This window comes from Somniosus microcephalus, chromosome 7 (genome assembly GCF_052327205.1).
Source record: "Somniosus microcephalus isolate GS21.2 chromosome 7, FLI_Smic_1.0, whole genome shotgun sequence".
In the NCBI taxonomy this organism is placed as follows: Eukaryota; Metazoa; Chordata; class Chondrichthyes; order Squaliformes; family Somniosidae; genus Somniosus; species Somniosus microcephalus.
The window spans coordinates 77,385,881-77,401,217 of NC_140993.1; the positions used below are offsets into that span (position 1 = coordinate 77,385,881).

Genomic DNA, 15,337 nt, shown 5'->3' on the forward strand with positions numbered 1-15,337 from the left:
TCTTTGTGTCATCAACAAATTTGGATATATGACCTTCTATGCCATCATCTAAGCCGTTAATAAATATTCTGAATAGTTGAGGCCCCAACACAGATCCCTGCGGGACACCACTAGTCATATCCCGCCAATTTGAGTACCTACCCATTATCCCTACTCTCTGTCTCCTGCCGCTCAGCCAATTTTCTAACCAGGTCAATAATTTGCCCTCAATTCTGTGGGCTTCTACCTTAGATAGCAGTCTCTTATGTGACACTTTATCAAATGCCTTCTGGAAGTCTATATAAATAACATCCATAGACGTTCCCCTGTCCACTACTTCAGTCACCTCTTCAAAAAATTCAATCAGGTTTGTCAGGCATGACCTACCTTTCACAAATCCATGCTGGCTCTCTCTGATCAACTGAACATTTTCGAGCTGTTCAGTCACCCTTAATTACAGACTCTAGCAAATTCCCGACAACAGTTGTTAGGCTAACTGTTCTATAATTCCCTGGTTTCCCTCTCTTGCCATTCTTAAAAAGTGGAGTGGCATGCACAATTTTCCAATCTACAAAGACAGTTCCTGAATCTAGAGAACTTCGGAAGATTATAGTTAGGGCATCTGCAATGTGCTCACCTATTTCCTTTAAAACCCTGGGATGGAAACCATCTGGCCCTCGGGATTTGTCACTCTTTAGTGCCATTATTTTCTTCATTACTGTTATTTTTCTTACGTTAGTCCCTGTCCCCGATTCAATATTAGTTTCTTTGGGATTTCCAGTATGCTATCCTCTTCTTCTGGCGCAAAGTAATTACTCAACACGTCTGCCATTTCCCCATTGTCATTGACAATATCATCACTTTCAGTTTTTAAGGGGCCAACATTGCTCCTGACCACCCTCTTTTTCCTAATGTAACTGTAAAAATTCTTCGTATTGGTTTTGATATCCCTTTCGATTTTCTTTTCATACTCCCTTTTTGTAGCTCTTACTCTCTGTTTTGTGACCTTTGGCTGTTTTGTATCTTTCCCATTCGCCAGGATCTGTGCTATTTTTTGTATTTTTGTGTGCCCTTGACTTTAGTTTTATACTGTCCTTTACCTCTTTAGTTGTCCATGGTTGGGTTTTTTTGGCAAGTCGAGCTCTTGCCCCTCAGGGGTATAAACTGGTTCTGTATCACCTTAAATTCTTTTTAAAACATCTCCCACTGATCTTCTGTCATTTTACCCATTAACAGATTTGCTCAGTTTACTGTGGACATATTTAAATTGACGTCCCGCAACCACCCCCCCCCCCAACCCCACCACCGTTAAAACCGGAAGTGGGTGGGTTGGAGGGGGTTCAGATTGTGATTCCGATCTTTAACAATTTAACTACGCCCACAGTCCAAACCCACCCATTTTTTCAGGGAAAAATTGCCCCCCTATAAGTTTAACAGTAACATATTCTCGTATTTGTGGTGTGAAATCTACTGTGGGATATTAGCACACTAACACTAACACATTTTTATGGTAATACTACGCTATGATTTCACTCCATTAGTACTTTTCTTTGTTCAATTTTTTTATGTGCTTGACAGAACAGCAGAAGACTACACTGAAAGTTAACATGCAGGTACAGCAAGAGTAAAGATGTCTTACTGCAATTATATAGGGCCCTGGTGAGATCACACCTACAGTTTTGGTCTCCTTACCCAAGGAAGGATATACTTGCCATAGAGGGAGTGCAACGAAGGTTCACCAGACTGGTTCCTAGGATGGGGGGATTGTCCTATGAGGAGAGATTGAGTAGACTAGGCCTATATCCTCTAGAGTTTAGAAGAATGAGAGGTGATCTCATTGAAACATACAAAATTCTTACAGGGCTTGACAGGGTAGATGCAGGGAGGATGTTTCCCCTGGCTGGGGAGTCTAGAACCAGGGGTCACAGTCTCAGAATAAGGGATCAGCCACTTAGGACTGGGATGAGGAGAAATTTCTTCACTCAGAGGGTGGTGAATCTTTGGAATTCTCTACCCCAGAGGGCTGTGGAGGCTCAGTCATTGGGTATATTCAAGACAGTGATCTATAGATTTTTGAATATTAAGGGAATCAAGGGATATGGGGATAGTTCAGGAAAGTGGAGATGAGGTAGAAGATCAGCCATGATCTTATTGAATGGCGGAGCAGGCTCGAAGGGCCAAATGGCCTAATCCTGCTCCTATTTCTTATCTTCTTACGTACACACATTCACACTGTACACATTCTTTTCTAATACTATCCAGATTTGCTTACCTTGGAGATGCTCCTTCAAATCTGTATCTTTTATCGTCCCAGTCATCGAGATCAGGAGCTTGTACCTTTCCTAGCTCAGTGGTAGCAAGTAGACCTAATACAATCAACACAGCACAGTCTTCAATGATCACTTGTGTTCTACAATAACAACTCTTGGCAGATCACAGATACTGCATTTCAAATATGCTCATGACTTAGATAACATAGTTTTCAAAAAGATGAACATTCAGTGATTTAATGTACCATGTCTCAATTTCCAGAGCTTTGGAATGTTAGCTGTACAAAATAAATAAAAGTTAACCAATGAATCAGTGACATGACATTGCACATCCACCATTCTTGGAAAACTGCATTATTTGATATATTCGCCCTCTGATTTTCTTCCCTTAACCCTCCTCTCCTCAAGGGACCAACACATGCTGGGATACTATTGCATGGGTGGCTGTTGCCCTTTGGAACCTCACCAAAATGGTTATTCTGCATGTGAGAGTCTGGACTTAGAATGTGGTCATGAAATTGTAACATAACTGTCACCGCTGTTAATGTCCAGATGCAAACTTTACAGTAAGACACACAGATAGTGATCAGGAGTGATGTGCGGAGTCTGTGGAGGGACTGGCAGCATGATGAGGATCTTAATATTGATATTAAGGGGCATGAGGGAAGTTGGGTGCAACTTATTTAAAACAGAGTTAAGCATTTTACAAAGTATTACCAAGTATTTATAGCACAGAAACAGGCCATTCGGCCCAACAGGTCCATGCCAGTGTTTATGCTCCACACGAGCATATTTTGGCTGTGAAGGTCAATTAAAGGCATTAGTAGCCAAATGGCAGTTGTAGCTATTAGTGGGTCCATCCTGGTGTCACTAATGGTTTATAAACTATATTTTGTTTAAGAATGCTGGATATTGCCTCTCTGGAGATCACATTGCATTTTTATGGAATAACTCCTTACCATTGTAATTATAAACCAGAAATTCCATACAGCCAGCTGAGTGGGGATGGTCATTCACATCTCCAATGGTGACAGTTAAAGTGTTTGTGGAACTCATGGATGGGGATCCGCTGTCAGTAATAATCATCAGCAGATAGAAGATCTTTTGGTCCTCTCTGTCAAACATGCGGAGAGCTGTGAGACCAGCGCTGCCATTGCCAAAATCTTTCAAAGCAAAGCCAGTAGAATTACTGTGTTGAGTTAATGTGAATGAGAAGGGAGCTCCATTCACTGGGCTATCTTTGTCTTTAGCGTAAATCAATGCTGAGGTCTGATTTAACTGGATTACTTGGGGCGCAGCTGTGTTTTCCCAGACAATCGGTGTATAAGGAACCTCAAATTCTGGCCCATTGTCATTGACATCACGCACAGTTAAAATGACGGCCGCACTCCCCGTCAGAGCTGGATTTCCCAGGTCGGTGGCCAGCACCACCAGGCGGTGCTGTGGCATTAACTCGCGATCCAGAGCACTGGCTATTGTAACCCAACCATTGCTATCAACAGAGAACTGCCCGAGTGGATCTGAATCCTTTGTGATGTTGTAGGTAAACTTTCCATTCTGGGCAGAATCCAAATCGACCGCCGATACCTGGACAACTCTAGTTCCAATGAAGACATCTTCCAGCAATGGATCAGCGTCGTAAAATTGTGGGTAGAAGACTGGAGCATGGTCATTGTAATCCTCCACATCAATGATACAGGTGGCGAAGCTGAAAAAGTCCACATCTTCTGCTTTAATAGTTAAATTGAACCTCCTCTCATGAGACTTCTCATAATCGAGTTTTTTCTTCAACTTGATCGTGCCACACTTCTTGATTTGATTTGTTTCAATGAAAAATTTATGATCTTCGTCACCATCCATGATACTGAATGTTATCAGGGCATTTTCTCCCTCATCAACATCAGCGGCAGACACAACAAGAATCTCATTGTTGATCTCAGTATTTTCAGAAATCTTTGCTCTGAAGACACTTTGCGTGAAGACTGGAGCATGATCGTTCACATCTGAAACAAAAATGGTGGCTGTCCCCGTCCCTGTCAACCCACCTCCATCTCGAGCTTCTACCACAACTAGATACTTATCTTCTTTCTCTCTGTCCAGAGAACCCAGCACAGTGTATATAGTGCCAGTAGAAGAACTGATGGAAAACAGGTTGAGATTGATTTCGTTTCGAACATTCTGGATAATTCTATATGTCAATACTGCATTTTTTCCAGTCTTAGGGTCGTCCAAATCTGTCGCAGTCATTTCCATAACAGAAGTGTCTGCTGGGGAATTTTCTGGAACATATCCCATGAAGCAGCCATCAGAAGCACATAGAAACAAGGGCAGGTTGTCATTCACATCATGCACCTCAACAATTACATCAGAAAAACCCGTGAGTCCTTCACCATTTTCATCAGTGGCGAGAACGAGGAAGCGCCAGATGGATCGTTCCTCGCGGTCTAATTTTTTTCTTGTGTAGATTTTGCCAGTGAGCTCATCAATGGTAAATTCACTGTTAGCCCCCTGCCCATGGAGAGAGTAACGTAAGGCGCTCTGGTCTGCTTCCTGGTCTGGGTCAGTAGCTGAGACCTGAAGAAATGGAAGAAAAATATAAGGATCACTTTCTATATAGATTAGTCCCAGAACTCATTAAATCTGGTAATGTTTTTAGCTAAACTACAGTGTAGTGCTATTTAAACACTGGTGACAGAAAAAGATATGTTCCCGATCCTTGCTAACCATCTTTTGCATCATCTCCCGAAGAAAGCCAACAGTTCAAAATGTGGAAAAGTTTTTTTTAAATCTCAGAGTGTTTTTTGTTCATTTTATTTTATTTTCTCCAACTTCCTTTCCCTGTTAGGTCTTCCTCACCACCCACTGGACCCCAGAGGAAAAGGCAAGCGGACACATCACTCCAGGCTTCTGCAAAAGCCACCCTGCCTACTAGGACATGTGTAAGATGCAATTCGCCCACTGATTTCACTTCCCTTCTGTAGGGAAACATCTGTTCTCTGCTCAGTGCTTCATAATGGCAATGCTGTGGAATCACCGGGTGGGGAACTGTGGGCTTTCTAACAGTTTGTTGCTTCCAGTGCTTTTGATGTAACCACTAAAACATTGTACTGCCACCAGTGACTTATTAAATGGGGTGCAAAGGCATTTCTATTATGTCAACAACTTGATAGATTCCTCACCGGCACACATATGTTCTGTCATTTTGCTCATTAGCTTTAAATAATCAGCTACTGACATTTGTAAAAGTCTCTGAAACATTTTTTGAAAAATCATAAATGTTCTAATTTGGATATCAGCTTGAACTTCAATATGCTGACAGCAATCTCATCAGATGGATGCATCCCTCAACCTCAGAGTTTCATTTGTTTTGCAACTTTACTATGCTCTCCCTTTAACATGTGGTTCCATTGTTCGTGACAAATTGTGGTACTGACAGGTTTCCTAAATTAGTCCTAAAAACAGAAAATGCTGGAAATACTCAGCAGATCAGGCAGCATCTGTGGAGAGAGAAACAGAGTTAACGTTTCAGGTCGATGACCCTTCGTCAGAACTGGAAAAAGCTGGAGATCGAACAGGTTTTTAAGCAAGTGCAAGGGTCGGGGAAAGGGGGGAGGGGAGGAAAGAACAAAAGGGAAGGTCTGTGATAGGATGGAAGGCAGGAGAGATTAAGAGATGGTGCAAGGCCTGACCTGCTGAGTATTTCCAGCATTTTCTGTTTTTATTTCAGATTTCCAGCATCCACAGTATTTTGCTTCTGTATTCCTAAATGAGTCTTTCTGATCAATTTTTATTTATTGGAAATTAACACCCAATTAATCCTAGATTTACAAGATTAAATTAAGCCAAGGTAGGACCACAGGACATAAATTTAAATTAGTGGAAAGTAACATTTAAATTAGATAGTGATTATCTTTATATGGATTCTGTGTTTTATAAATAGTAGCATCGTGAACTAAAACAAATAAATAATGTTAAACCTTTATAAATTATTGGTTTGGTGGCTGTTAAATAGACTGTTTTGGATTTACTTTATGGATGTAAATACCATGGAGCTGGTGCAGAGAGATTCACTGATGATATCAGGAACGAGAGGCTTTACTTATGAAGAGAGACGGTAGCATAGTGGTTATGTTACTAGACTAGTAATCCAGGGACGCAAGTTCAAATCCCACCACGACAGCTGAGGAATTCAGATAATTAAATAAAAATCTGGAACAAAAAGCTAGTATCAGTAATATTGACCACGAAACTATCGGATTGCCATAAAAACCCATCTGCTTCACTAATCTGCCATCCTTACCTGGTCTGGCCTATATGTGACTCCAGACCTACAGCGTTAGTTGACTCTTAACTGCCCTCTGAAATGGCCGGGTAAGCCATTCAGCTGTAAGAAACAATAATAAGAATACAACCTAGACACCGGCTTCAACCCTGCAAAGTCCTCCTCACTAACATCTGGGGATTTGTGCCAAAAGTGGCAGAGCTGTCTGACATATTCACACCCACTGAATGATACCTTTCAGCCAATGTCCCAACATGAGGGAAAAACCTCGTCCTCACCAATCTACCTGCCGCAGATGCATCTGTCCATGACAGCATTGGTAGCAGTGACCACCGCACAGTCCTTGTGGAGACAAAATCCTGTCTTCACACTGAGGACACCCTCCATCATGTTGTCATAATGGCACAGAAGGAGGCCATTTGGCCCATCGAGTCCGTGCCAGCTCTCTGTAGAGCAATCCAGTCAGGCACTACCACCGTGCTAAATGGGATAGATTCAGAACAGATCTAGCAGCTCAAAACTGGGCATCCATGAGACACTGTGGGCCATCAGCAGCAGAATTATATTCCACCACAATCTGTAACCTCATGGCCCGGCATATCCCTCACTCTACCATGACCATCAAGCCAGGAGTGCAGAAGAGCATGCCAGGAGCAGCACCAGGTGTACCTAAAAATGAAGAGCCAACCTGGGGAAGCTGCAACACAGGACTATATGCATGCTAGACAGTGGAAGCAGCATGCTTTAGACAGAGCTAAGCGATCCCACAATCAACGGATCAGATCAAAGCTCTGCAGTTCTGCCACATCCAGTCTTGAATGGTGGTGGTGTGGGGGACTACGGTCTCCTGCGTAAAGAAATAGGCAACACAGCGAGCTACAAGAAATAGGTCTTTACTCCAACTCTCACAATACAGTACTGAATTCGTGAAGCCCGCAAACCTGTGATGACTCACGGATTGGTCACCTGCTGGAACATGATTGGTTTTCCTTCTCTCAGCAGCAGGCAAGTCTGAACGCGCCTTATTCCTCTCAGCTTGCAACTGTCTTGCGGGGGGAGGGGAATACAGCAGTTAAAAGGGGATTATACAGGTTTATCTACATACACACAGTGTTTCCGCAATGTGGCAACGCCACATACGCCCCCCCAGAATCCTCGTTAACTGTAAAAGTCAGTCTCTGCGGAGGTTTGACCAAGCGGCCGTAGCGGCTGTAGTAGCCATCTGGCGTGTGAGGAGGGCTGTCTGGGAGGTCGGCCGGTTGGTTCGTCGGCTGGTCTGGCGGCTGGTCTGCCGGTGGGCTGGTTGGACGGGCTGCCGGCGAAGGTGGGGCGGCAGCCGGGAAGTAAGGTTCTGGCGTGTCTTGGTCCTCTTGTGGGGCCGCCGCCAACGCGGGAGGTCTGCCCCACCGTGGGGGAAGAGCCGGCCAAAACGGGAAGCTGAGGTCCAGGTGCACCGGTTTGAGGCGGTCTACTGAAATAAGGTCCGGCTTCCCGCCGACGTCGATAAGAAAAGCTTTGTCCCCCGTCTCCAATACTGGGAAGGGGCCAGTGTATGGTGCCTGCAGCGGGCCTCTGTGCGCGTTCCGGCGCACGAAGACGAACTCCGCATGTCGTAAGTCTCGAGGCATGTAGGACGGCTGCAGGCCGTGTTGCGAAGTGGGCACTGGACGGAATTGCTGGGCCGCGTCCTGGTGCAGGGAAAGCTGTCTGGCGGCCGACCACGGCTCCGTTGTCAGGGGGAGGAAGTCGCCTGGTACTCTGAGCGGTTGGCCGTAGACCATCTCGGCCGCGGAGGCGCGGAGGTCCTCTTTGGGCACGGTACGCAATCCCAGGAGAACCCAGGGTAGTTTGTCGATCCAGCTGGTGTCGGCCAGGCTGGCGCGAAGGGAGGCTTTCAAAGAACGATGAAAGCGCTCGCAGAGCCCGTTGGCCTGCGGGTGGTAGGCTGTTGTCCTGTGCAACTTGGTGCCGAGGCCGGCGATGATGGCATTCCACAAGTGGGAGGTGAACTGGGGGCCTCTGTCCAAGGATATGTCGGTCGGCACGCCGAACCGGGCCACCCATGTCGAGACAAATGCTCACGCGACGTCGGTCGTGGTGGTGGAGGCGAGGGGAACCACCTCGGGCCATCTGGTGGTGCAGTCGACGATCGTGAGCAGGTGTGTAAAACCGTGCGACGGCAGCAAGGGGCCTACCAGATCGACGTGGACGTGGTCGAAACGCCTCTCGGGCACCGGGAAACACTCCAATGGCGCCTTGGTGTGCTGCTGGACCTTAGCGCGCTGACACGGCACGCATGTGTTGGTCCAGTCTCTCACATCCTTGTGGAGTCCAGGCCAGACGAACTTGGCGGACATAAGTTTCTGAGACGCACGCATCCCTGGATGTGAGAGGCCGTGGATGATGTTGAAAACTCGCTTGCGCCAGGCGGATGGAACGACCGGCCTAGGCGAGGGGACTGAGACGTCGCACAGGAGGGTTGTGCCGGCTGCGTGGAAGTGGATGTCGGCCAGGGTGAGGCTGGTAGTTGACGTCCTGAGGGCCTGGATCTCCGCGTCGGCAGCCTGGTCTCTCGCCATGCTGGCGTAGTCGACGCCCAGGTGCACTGCGTGGAGCGAGGGTCTTGAGGCGCAGTCAGCCACCAAATTGCCCTTGCCGATGACGTGGCGGATGTCCGTGGTGAACTCCGAGATGAAATTGAGTTGGCGCTGTTGGCGCGCGGACCAGGGTTCGGTTACTTTGGCCATGGCGAAAGTGAGCGGCTTGTGGTCCACGAATGCGGTGAACGGCCGGCCTTCCAGAAGGAAACGGAAGTGCCGGATTGCCAGGAACAGGGCCAGGAGCTCTCTGTCGAACGTGCTGTAGGCCTGCTCATTCTTGCGCAGCTGTCGGCTGAAAAATGCCAGTGGCTGCCACGCGCCTTCGACCCACTGTTGCTGGACGGCGCCATCCGAGGCGTCCATGGTGAGGGCGGTCTTGGCACCCGGGATGGGGTGGGCCAGTAGTGTGGCGTTGGCCAAGGCGCTTTTGGTCTGGTGAAAGGCTGTCGCCATCTCGCTGGACCAGGTGAGTTGCTTTTTGCCCGTTTTGCCCCTGGTGGCTTCGTAGAGGGGGCGCATGAGTGCGGCGGCCTTGGGCACAAACCGGCGATAGAAATTGACCATCCCCAAAAATTGCTGCAGCGCCTTAACCGAGGTGGGCTGGGGAAAGTCCGCCACCGCCTGCACCTTGGAAGGTAGGGGAATGGCTCCCCTTGGCGAGATTCTGTGGCCGAGAAAGTCAATTTGGGCTGCTCCGAACTGGTATTTGGCCTGGTTGACGATTAGCCCGTGTTGGCTGAGGTGCTGGAAAAGGGAGCGCAAATGCGCGATGTGCTCGGCCTTGCTGGTGCTGGCCACGAGGATATCGTCCAGATAGACGAACAGGAAGCTCAGGTCCCGTAGCATGAGCCGTTGGAAGGCATGTGCGGCGTTCTTAAGCCCGAAGGGCATGCGCAGGAACTCAAACAGTCCGAAGGGGGTGATGACCGCCGTCTTCTGGACGTCTGCGTGGTGGACGGGGACCTGATGGTAGCCGCGAATCAGGTCGACCTTGGAAAAGATGGACTTTCCTGCTAGGTGTGCCGAGAAGTCTTGGATGTGCGGAATGGGGTATCTATCGGGCATGGTGGCGTCGTTGAGCCGTCTGTAGTCGCCGCAGGGGCGCCAGCCACCGCCTGGCTTGGGCACAATGTGGAGGGGGGACGACCAAGGGCTGTTCGAGCGGCGGATGATGCCCAGTTTTTCCATCGTGGCGAATTCTTCCTTGGCCACCGTCATCTTGGCTGGGTCCAGGCGTCTGGCTCGAGCGAACACTGGTGGTCCCGTAGTGGCGATGTGATGCTCGACCCCATGCTTGGCAGCCGCAGCTGAGAAGGTCGGTTGTGTGAGCCTCGGGAAATCTGCGAGTAGGCGGGCGTAGTCGTCATGCGCCGGGGCGGAGCAGGACCCGACGAGGGCCGGGCTGTTGCTCTGCTGGCAGGCCAGTGAAGCGAAAGTTGCTGCGTCGATCAGGCGCCTGTCGCGGACGTCGACCAGGAGTCAGTGGGCGCAAAGAAAATCGGCGCCCAGCAAAGGATGTGCCACCGAGGCCGTCACGAAATCCCACGTAAATCGCTGGCCGTTGAAACAAACCTCGGCCCGTCGCTTTCCGAAAGTAGCGATGGCTGCGCCATTTGCCGCCACGAGGGGTGGGCCGCTGCAGCCTGCCTGGATGTCGAGCTGGGAGGCAGGAATTATGCTGCATTGGGCTCCGGTGTCGCAAAGGAATCTGCGCCCTGAAAGAGTCGGTTATATACAGCAGTTTACCTGCGGTGCCGATGGCCATCGTGGCGGCGGGGGTGCGGTCGAGCGGGCCTAGGCGGCGGCGCGGGGCTGGTGCGTTGGGCCGGGCGGCCATCTTGGTTTGATCGAAAGAGCAGGGTGCTCTGCAGCGTTGGGCCTTGTGGCCGAAACGCGCGTGGTAGTAGCATAGCTCTGCGGCCTGGCGTGGCGGCGCGCGCTCGGTGGTGTCGGGGAGCCTCGCGGCTGCACAGCCGAGTTGGGCGACAGCGAAAACTTTGTCCACGGCGGCTGCCAGTTGTACGCAGTCCGTGATCGGGGACCCCGCGAGGGCAGTCTGTACCTGCTGAGGAAGCAGGCTGAGGAAAAGGGCCCGAAACAAGAAGCACTGCGGTTCAGAGCCCAGGAGCGCAAGCATCCGGCTCATCAACTGGGTCGGGGTAGAATCGCCGAGGCCTGGTAGTGAGAGAAGCCTGCGGGCCCTCTCCTCCTTGGACAGGCCGTAAGCCTGCAGCAAGCGGCCCTTAATGGTTGAGTACTTGCCGGTCTGTGGTGGGTTCCCCAGCAGGTCGAGAACTTCGGCGGCGGTAGAGCTTGCTAGTGCTGAGACTATGTGGAGGTACCTTTCTTCATCATCTTGAACCCTGCGAAGGGTGAATTGGGCCTCCGAGTGCACGAACCAAGCTGGTGCTTGGTGTTCCCAGAAGGTGGGGAGCTTCAAGGACGCGGCGCCGGCCGACATCAGGCTGCTGCTGGTTGCCATCGGGTCATTGCTGGCCTCTGTAGGGCTGCGTGAGTCGGGGGCTTCGGCCGGCGACATTCGGGGTCACCAATGTGGGGGACTACGGTCTCCCGCGTAAAGAAATAGGCAACACAGCGAGCTACAAGAAATAGGTCTTTACTCCAACTCTCACAATACAGTACTGAATTCGTGAAGCCCGCAAACCTGTGATGACTCACGGATTGGTCACCTGCTGGAACCTGATTGGTTTTCCTTCTCTCAGCAGCAGGCAAGTCTGAACGTGCCTTATTCCTCTCAGCTTGCAACTGTCTTGCGGGGTGAGGGGAATACAGCAGTTAAAAGGGGATTATACAGGTTTATCTACATACACAGTGTTTCCCCAATGTGGCAACGCCACAGTGGACAATTAAACTAACTGGAGGAGGAGGCTCCATGAATACCCCCATCCTCAATGATGGCGGAGCCCAGCACCTGAGTGCAAAAGACAAGGCTGAAATGTTTACAACCATCTTCAGGCAGAAGTGCCGAGTGGATGATCCATCATGGCCTCCTCCTGAGGTCCCGACCATCACAGAAGCCAGTCTTCAGCCAATTCGATTCACTCCATGTGATATCAAGCAATGGCTTAGCGCATTGGATACAACAAAGGCTATGGGCCTCGACAGCATCTCGGCTGTCCTGCTGAAGACTTGTGCTCCAGATCTAGCTGCGCCTCTAGCCAAGCTGTTCCAGTACAGCTACAACACTGGCATCTACTCGACAATGTGGAAAACTGCCCAGGTATATCCTGTCCACAAAAAACAGGACAAATCCAATCCGGCCAATTACCGCCCCAGCAGTCTACTCTCAATCATCAACAAAGTGATGGAAGGTGTCATTGACAGCGCTATCAAGCAGCACTTACTCACCAATAACCTGCTCACTGATGCCCAGTTGGGTTCCGCCAGGACCACTCAGCTCCAGACCTCATTACAGCCTTGGTCCAAACATTGACAAAAGAGCTGAATTCCAGAGGTGAGGTGAGAGTAACTGCCCTTGACATCAAGGCAGCATTTGACCAAGTGTGGCATCAAGGAGCCCCAGTAAAATTGAAGTCAATGGGAATGAGGGGGAAAACTCTCCACTGGCTGGAGTCATACCTAGCACATAGGAAGATGGCTGTGGTTGTTGGAGGTCACTCATCTCAGCCCCAGGACATCACTGCAGGAGTTCCTCAGAGCAGTGTCCTAGGTCTAACCATCTTCAGCTGCCTCATCAATGACCTTCCCTCCATCATAAGGTCAGAAGTGGGGATGTTCGCTGATGATTGCACAGTGTTCAGTTCCATTCGCAACTCTTCAGATCATGAAGCATTCCATGCAACAAGACCTGGACGGCATTCAGGCTTGGGCTGAAAAGTGGCAAGTAACATTCGCGCCACACAAGTGCCAGTCAATGACTATCTCCAACAAGCGAGAGTCTAACCACCATCCCTTGACATTCAATGGCATGACCATCGCTGAATCCCCCACCATCTACATCCTGAGGGTCACCATTGACCAGAAACTTGACTGGACCAGCCACATAAATACTGTGGTAACAAGAGCGAGTCAGAGGCTGGGTATTCTGCGGCGAGTGTCTCACCTCCTGACTCCCCAAAGCCTTTCTACCATCCACAAGGCACGAGTCAAGAGTGTGATGGAATACTATTCACTTGCCTGGATGAGTGCAGCTCCAACAACACTCAAGAAACTTGACACCATCCAGGACAAAGCAGCCCACTACATTGCCACCCCATCTACCACCTTAAACATTCACTCCCTCCACCACCGGCGCACCGTGGCTGCTGTGTGTACCATCTACAAGATACACTGCACCAACACGCCAAGGCTTCTTCGGCAGCACCGGCCAAACCCGCGACCTCTACCACCTAGAAGGACAAGGGCAGCAGGCACATGGGAACACCACCACCTCCAAGTTCCCCTCCAAGCTACACACCATCCTGACTTGGAAATATGACATCGTTCCTTCATCGTCGCTGGGTCAAAATCCTGGAACTCCCTGCATTGTGGGAGTACCTTCACCACAAGGACTGCAGCTCATCACCACCTTCTCAAGGGCAATTAGGGATGGGCAATAAATCCTGGCCTTGCCGGCAACGCCCACATCCCAGGAACGAATAAAAAAAAGAAAATGGAGCACTTTTCACTAAATCACCAAAAGTTAATAGTAGATCTCATAAAGGTGCTCAAAGTTATGAAGGGTTTTAATAAAGTAGTGAGAGAAAAACAATTTCTGTTGGTTGGTGAGTTGGTAACTAGAAGGCATACATTTAAGATCATCACTAAATGAACAAAGGGAAAGTTTAGGAGATGTTTTTATTTGGAGGATTATTTGGACATGTTCTTATGTTGCTCCCATTTAAAAAATTATATTTTACCTCTTGTCAGGTCATATTGGATAGACAACCTATACAACCAAAGTACAATGTAATGCTATTCACCCCTGATCCTCAACCCCTCTGCCCTCACTAACCACCACCCCATCTTCAAATGATCTTTCCTCTCCAGGGTCTGCGAACATGTTGTTGCATCCCAGCTTTATGTCAATCTCTTCTGTATCTTCCTATTTGAATCCCTCCAATCAGTTTTCCACCCATCCCACAGCACCAAAATGTCCCTAACCAAAGTCATGAATGACATTGTGATTTTGTTTGCGGTACATTATCCATGCTTTTCCTTTCTGCAGCTTTTGACATTTTGACCACACTATCTTTCTCCAATATCTCTCCTTTGTTGTTCAGCTTACATGGGACTGAAGTAAGACTAATGAGTCTGTAGTTGCCTGTGTCTATTTTTATTACTCTTTTTGAATAAGGCATCATGTTAATCTGTCTCCAATCCACTGGTATTACCCAATGTCCAGCTGCTCCCACTTGAAGTTTGTCGATGCCTCACAAATCGTTTTCCTAGTCTCTCCACATTTTGGAATAAAAATCAACAATCCCTCAGCATTTATTCATTTTGATCACTTTTATCCTGTCTGAGGAAATCCATCTCATTTATATTTGTTATTGATTTTAATTATTTGAGATAGGGATGTTGTTCATATCTTCCCTTGTGAATATTTGGAGGAAGTAATCATTCAGAGTATTTACTATCTTGTGCCTATTATTTGTTCTGAGTCTATTTGCATCTTTCATTGTTCTCCCCTCTTCTCTGACTGCTCTCTTTCTGAAAGATTTTCTGACTGTTATTTTTTAAAATTATTCCAATTGTGAAAACTATTCTCTGTTGAATTGCCCACTTGAAACAAAACTGAGGATCCTCAACCTCATTTCACCTGTCAGCCACGAGGGAGAGAATGCATGTGCAAGGTTGTATGAGATAGAGCGAGAAAAAGAGAATGGGGAGAGTAGAGGGAACCTCAGACAGACAAGAATTCTTTATTTCATGAATTCGGGCTAAATTCAAATCAGGACTCAAAAAGATGAAAGAACAAAGTTTTAATCTACCGCATCATCCAGCTCCATGGGTCACTTTTTAAAAATAAAATAACTTTCACTTAAATATTGTTAGAATTAAAAGAGTTATTATTTACATGTTTATGCAAGAATTCACGCACCTGTAGGACAAGAACTGGCAGGTCCAACAGCTCCTCGGTGACGCTGTCATGATACTCATTCTGTGTGAAGATCGGTGCCTCGTCATTCTTGTTGATGACGTTGACAGTCACCAATGTTTGGTTTTCCCACTTGCCATCTGAC

At 48.3% G+C, this 15,337-nt stretch overlaps 1 protein-coding gene across 1 annotated transcript; it reads right to left on the reverse strand.

Annotated features, from left to right (window-relative positions):
- Positions 1–2,229: 2,229 nt before the first annotated feature.
- On the reverse strand, positions 2,230–14,455 carry LOC147114743 (putative neural-cadherin 2). Its single transcript, XM_085993943.1, has 3 exons — positions 14,294–14,455; positions 3,209–4,823; positions 2,230–2,345 (listed from the first exon to the last, which is right to left on the reverse strand). Exons 1-3 carry the CDS (start codon positions 14,453–14,455, stop codon positions 2,248–2,250), a joined length of 1,875 nt encoding a protein of 624 aa, XP_085850069.1. The 3' UTR covers positions 2,230–2,247.
- Positions 14,456–15,337: the final 882 nt, after the last annotated feature.

Coding starts and splice junctions, on each gene's coding strand:
- LOC147114743 (XM_085993943.1), bottom strand. CDS start 14,455: ATGATGCCTTATTCAAAAAGAGTAATAAAAATAGACACAGGCAACTAC. Junction 4,824..14,293: donor AAAGGAAAAGCATGGATAAT/GTACCGCAAACA, acceptor CCATTTCTTCAG/GTCTCAGCTACTGACCCAGA. Junction 2,346..3,208: donor TCTGGTTTATAATTACAATG/GTAAGGAGTTAT, acceptor TGATTGTATTAG/GTCTACTTGCTACCACTGAG.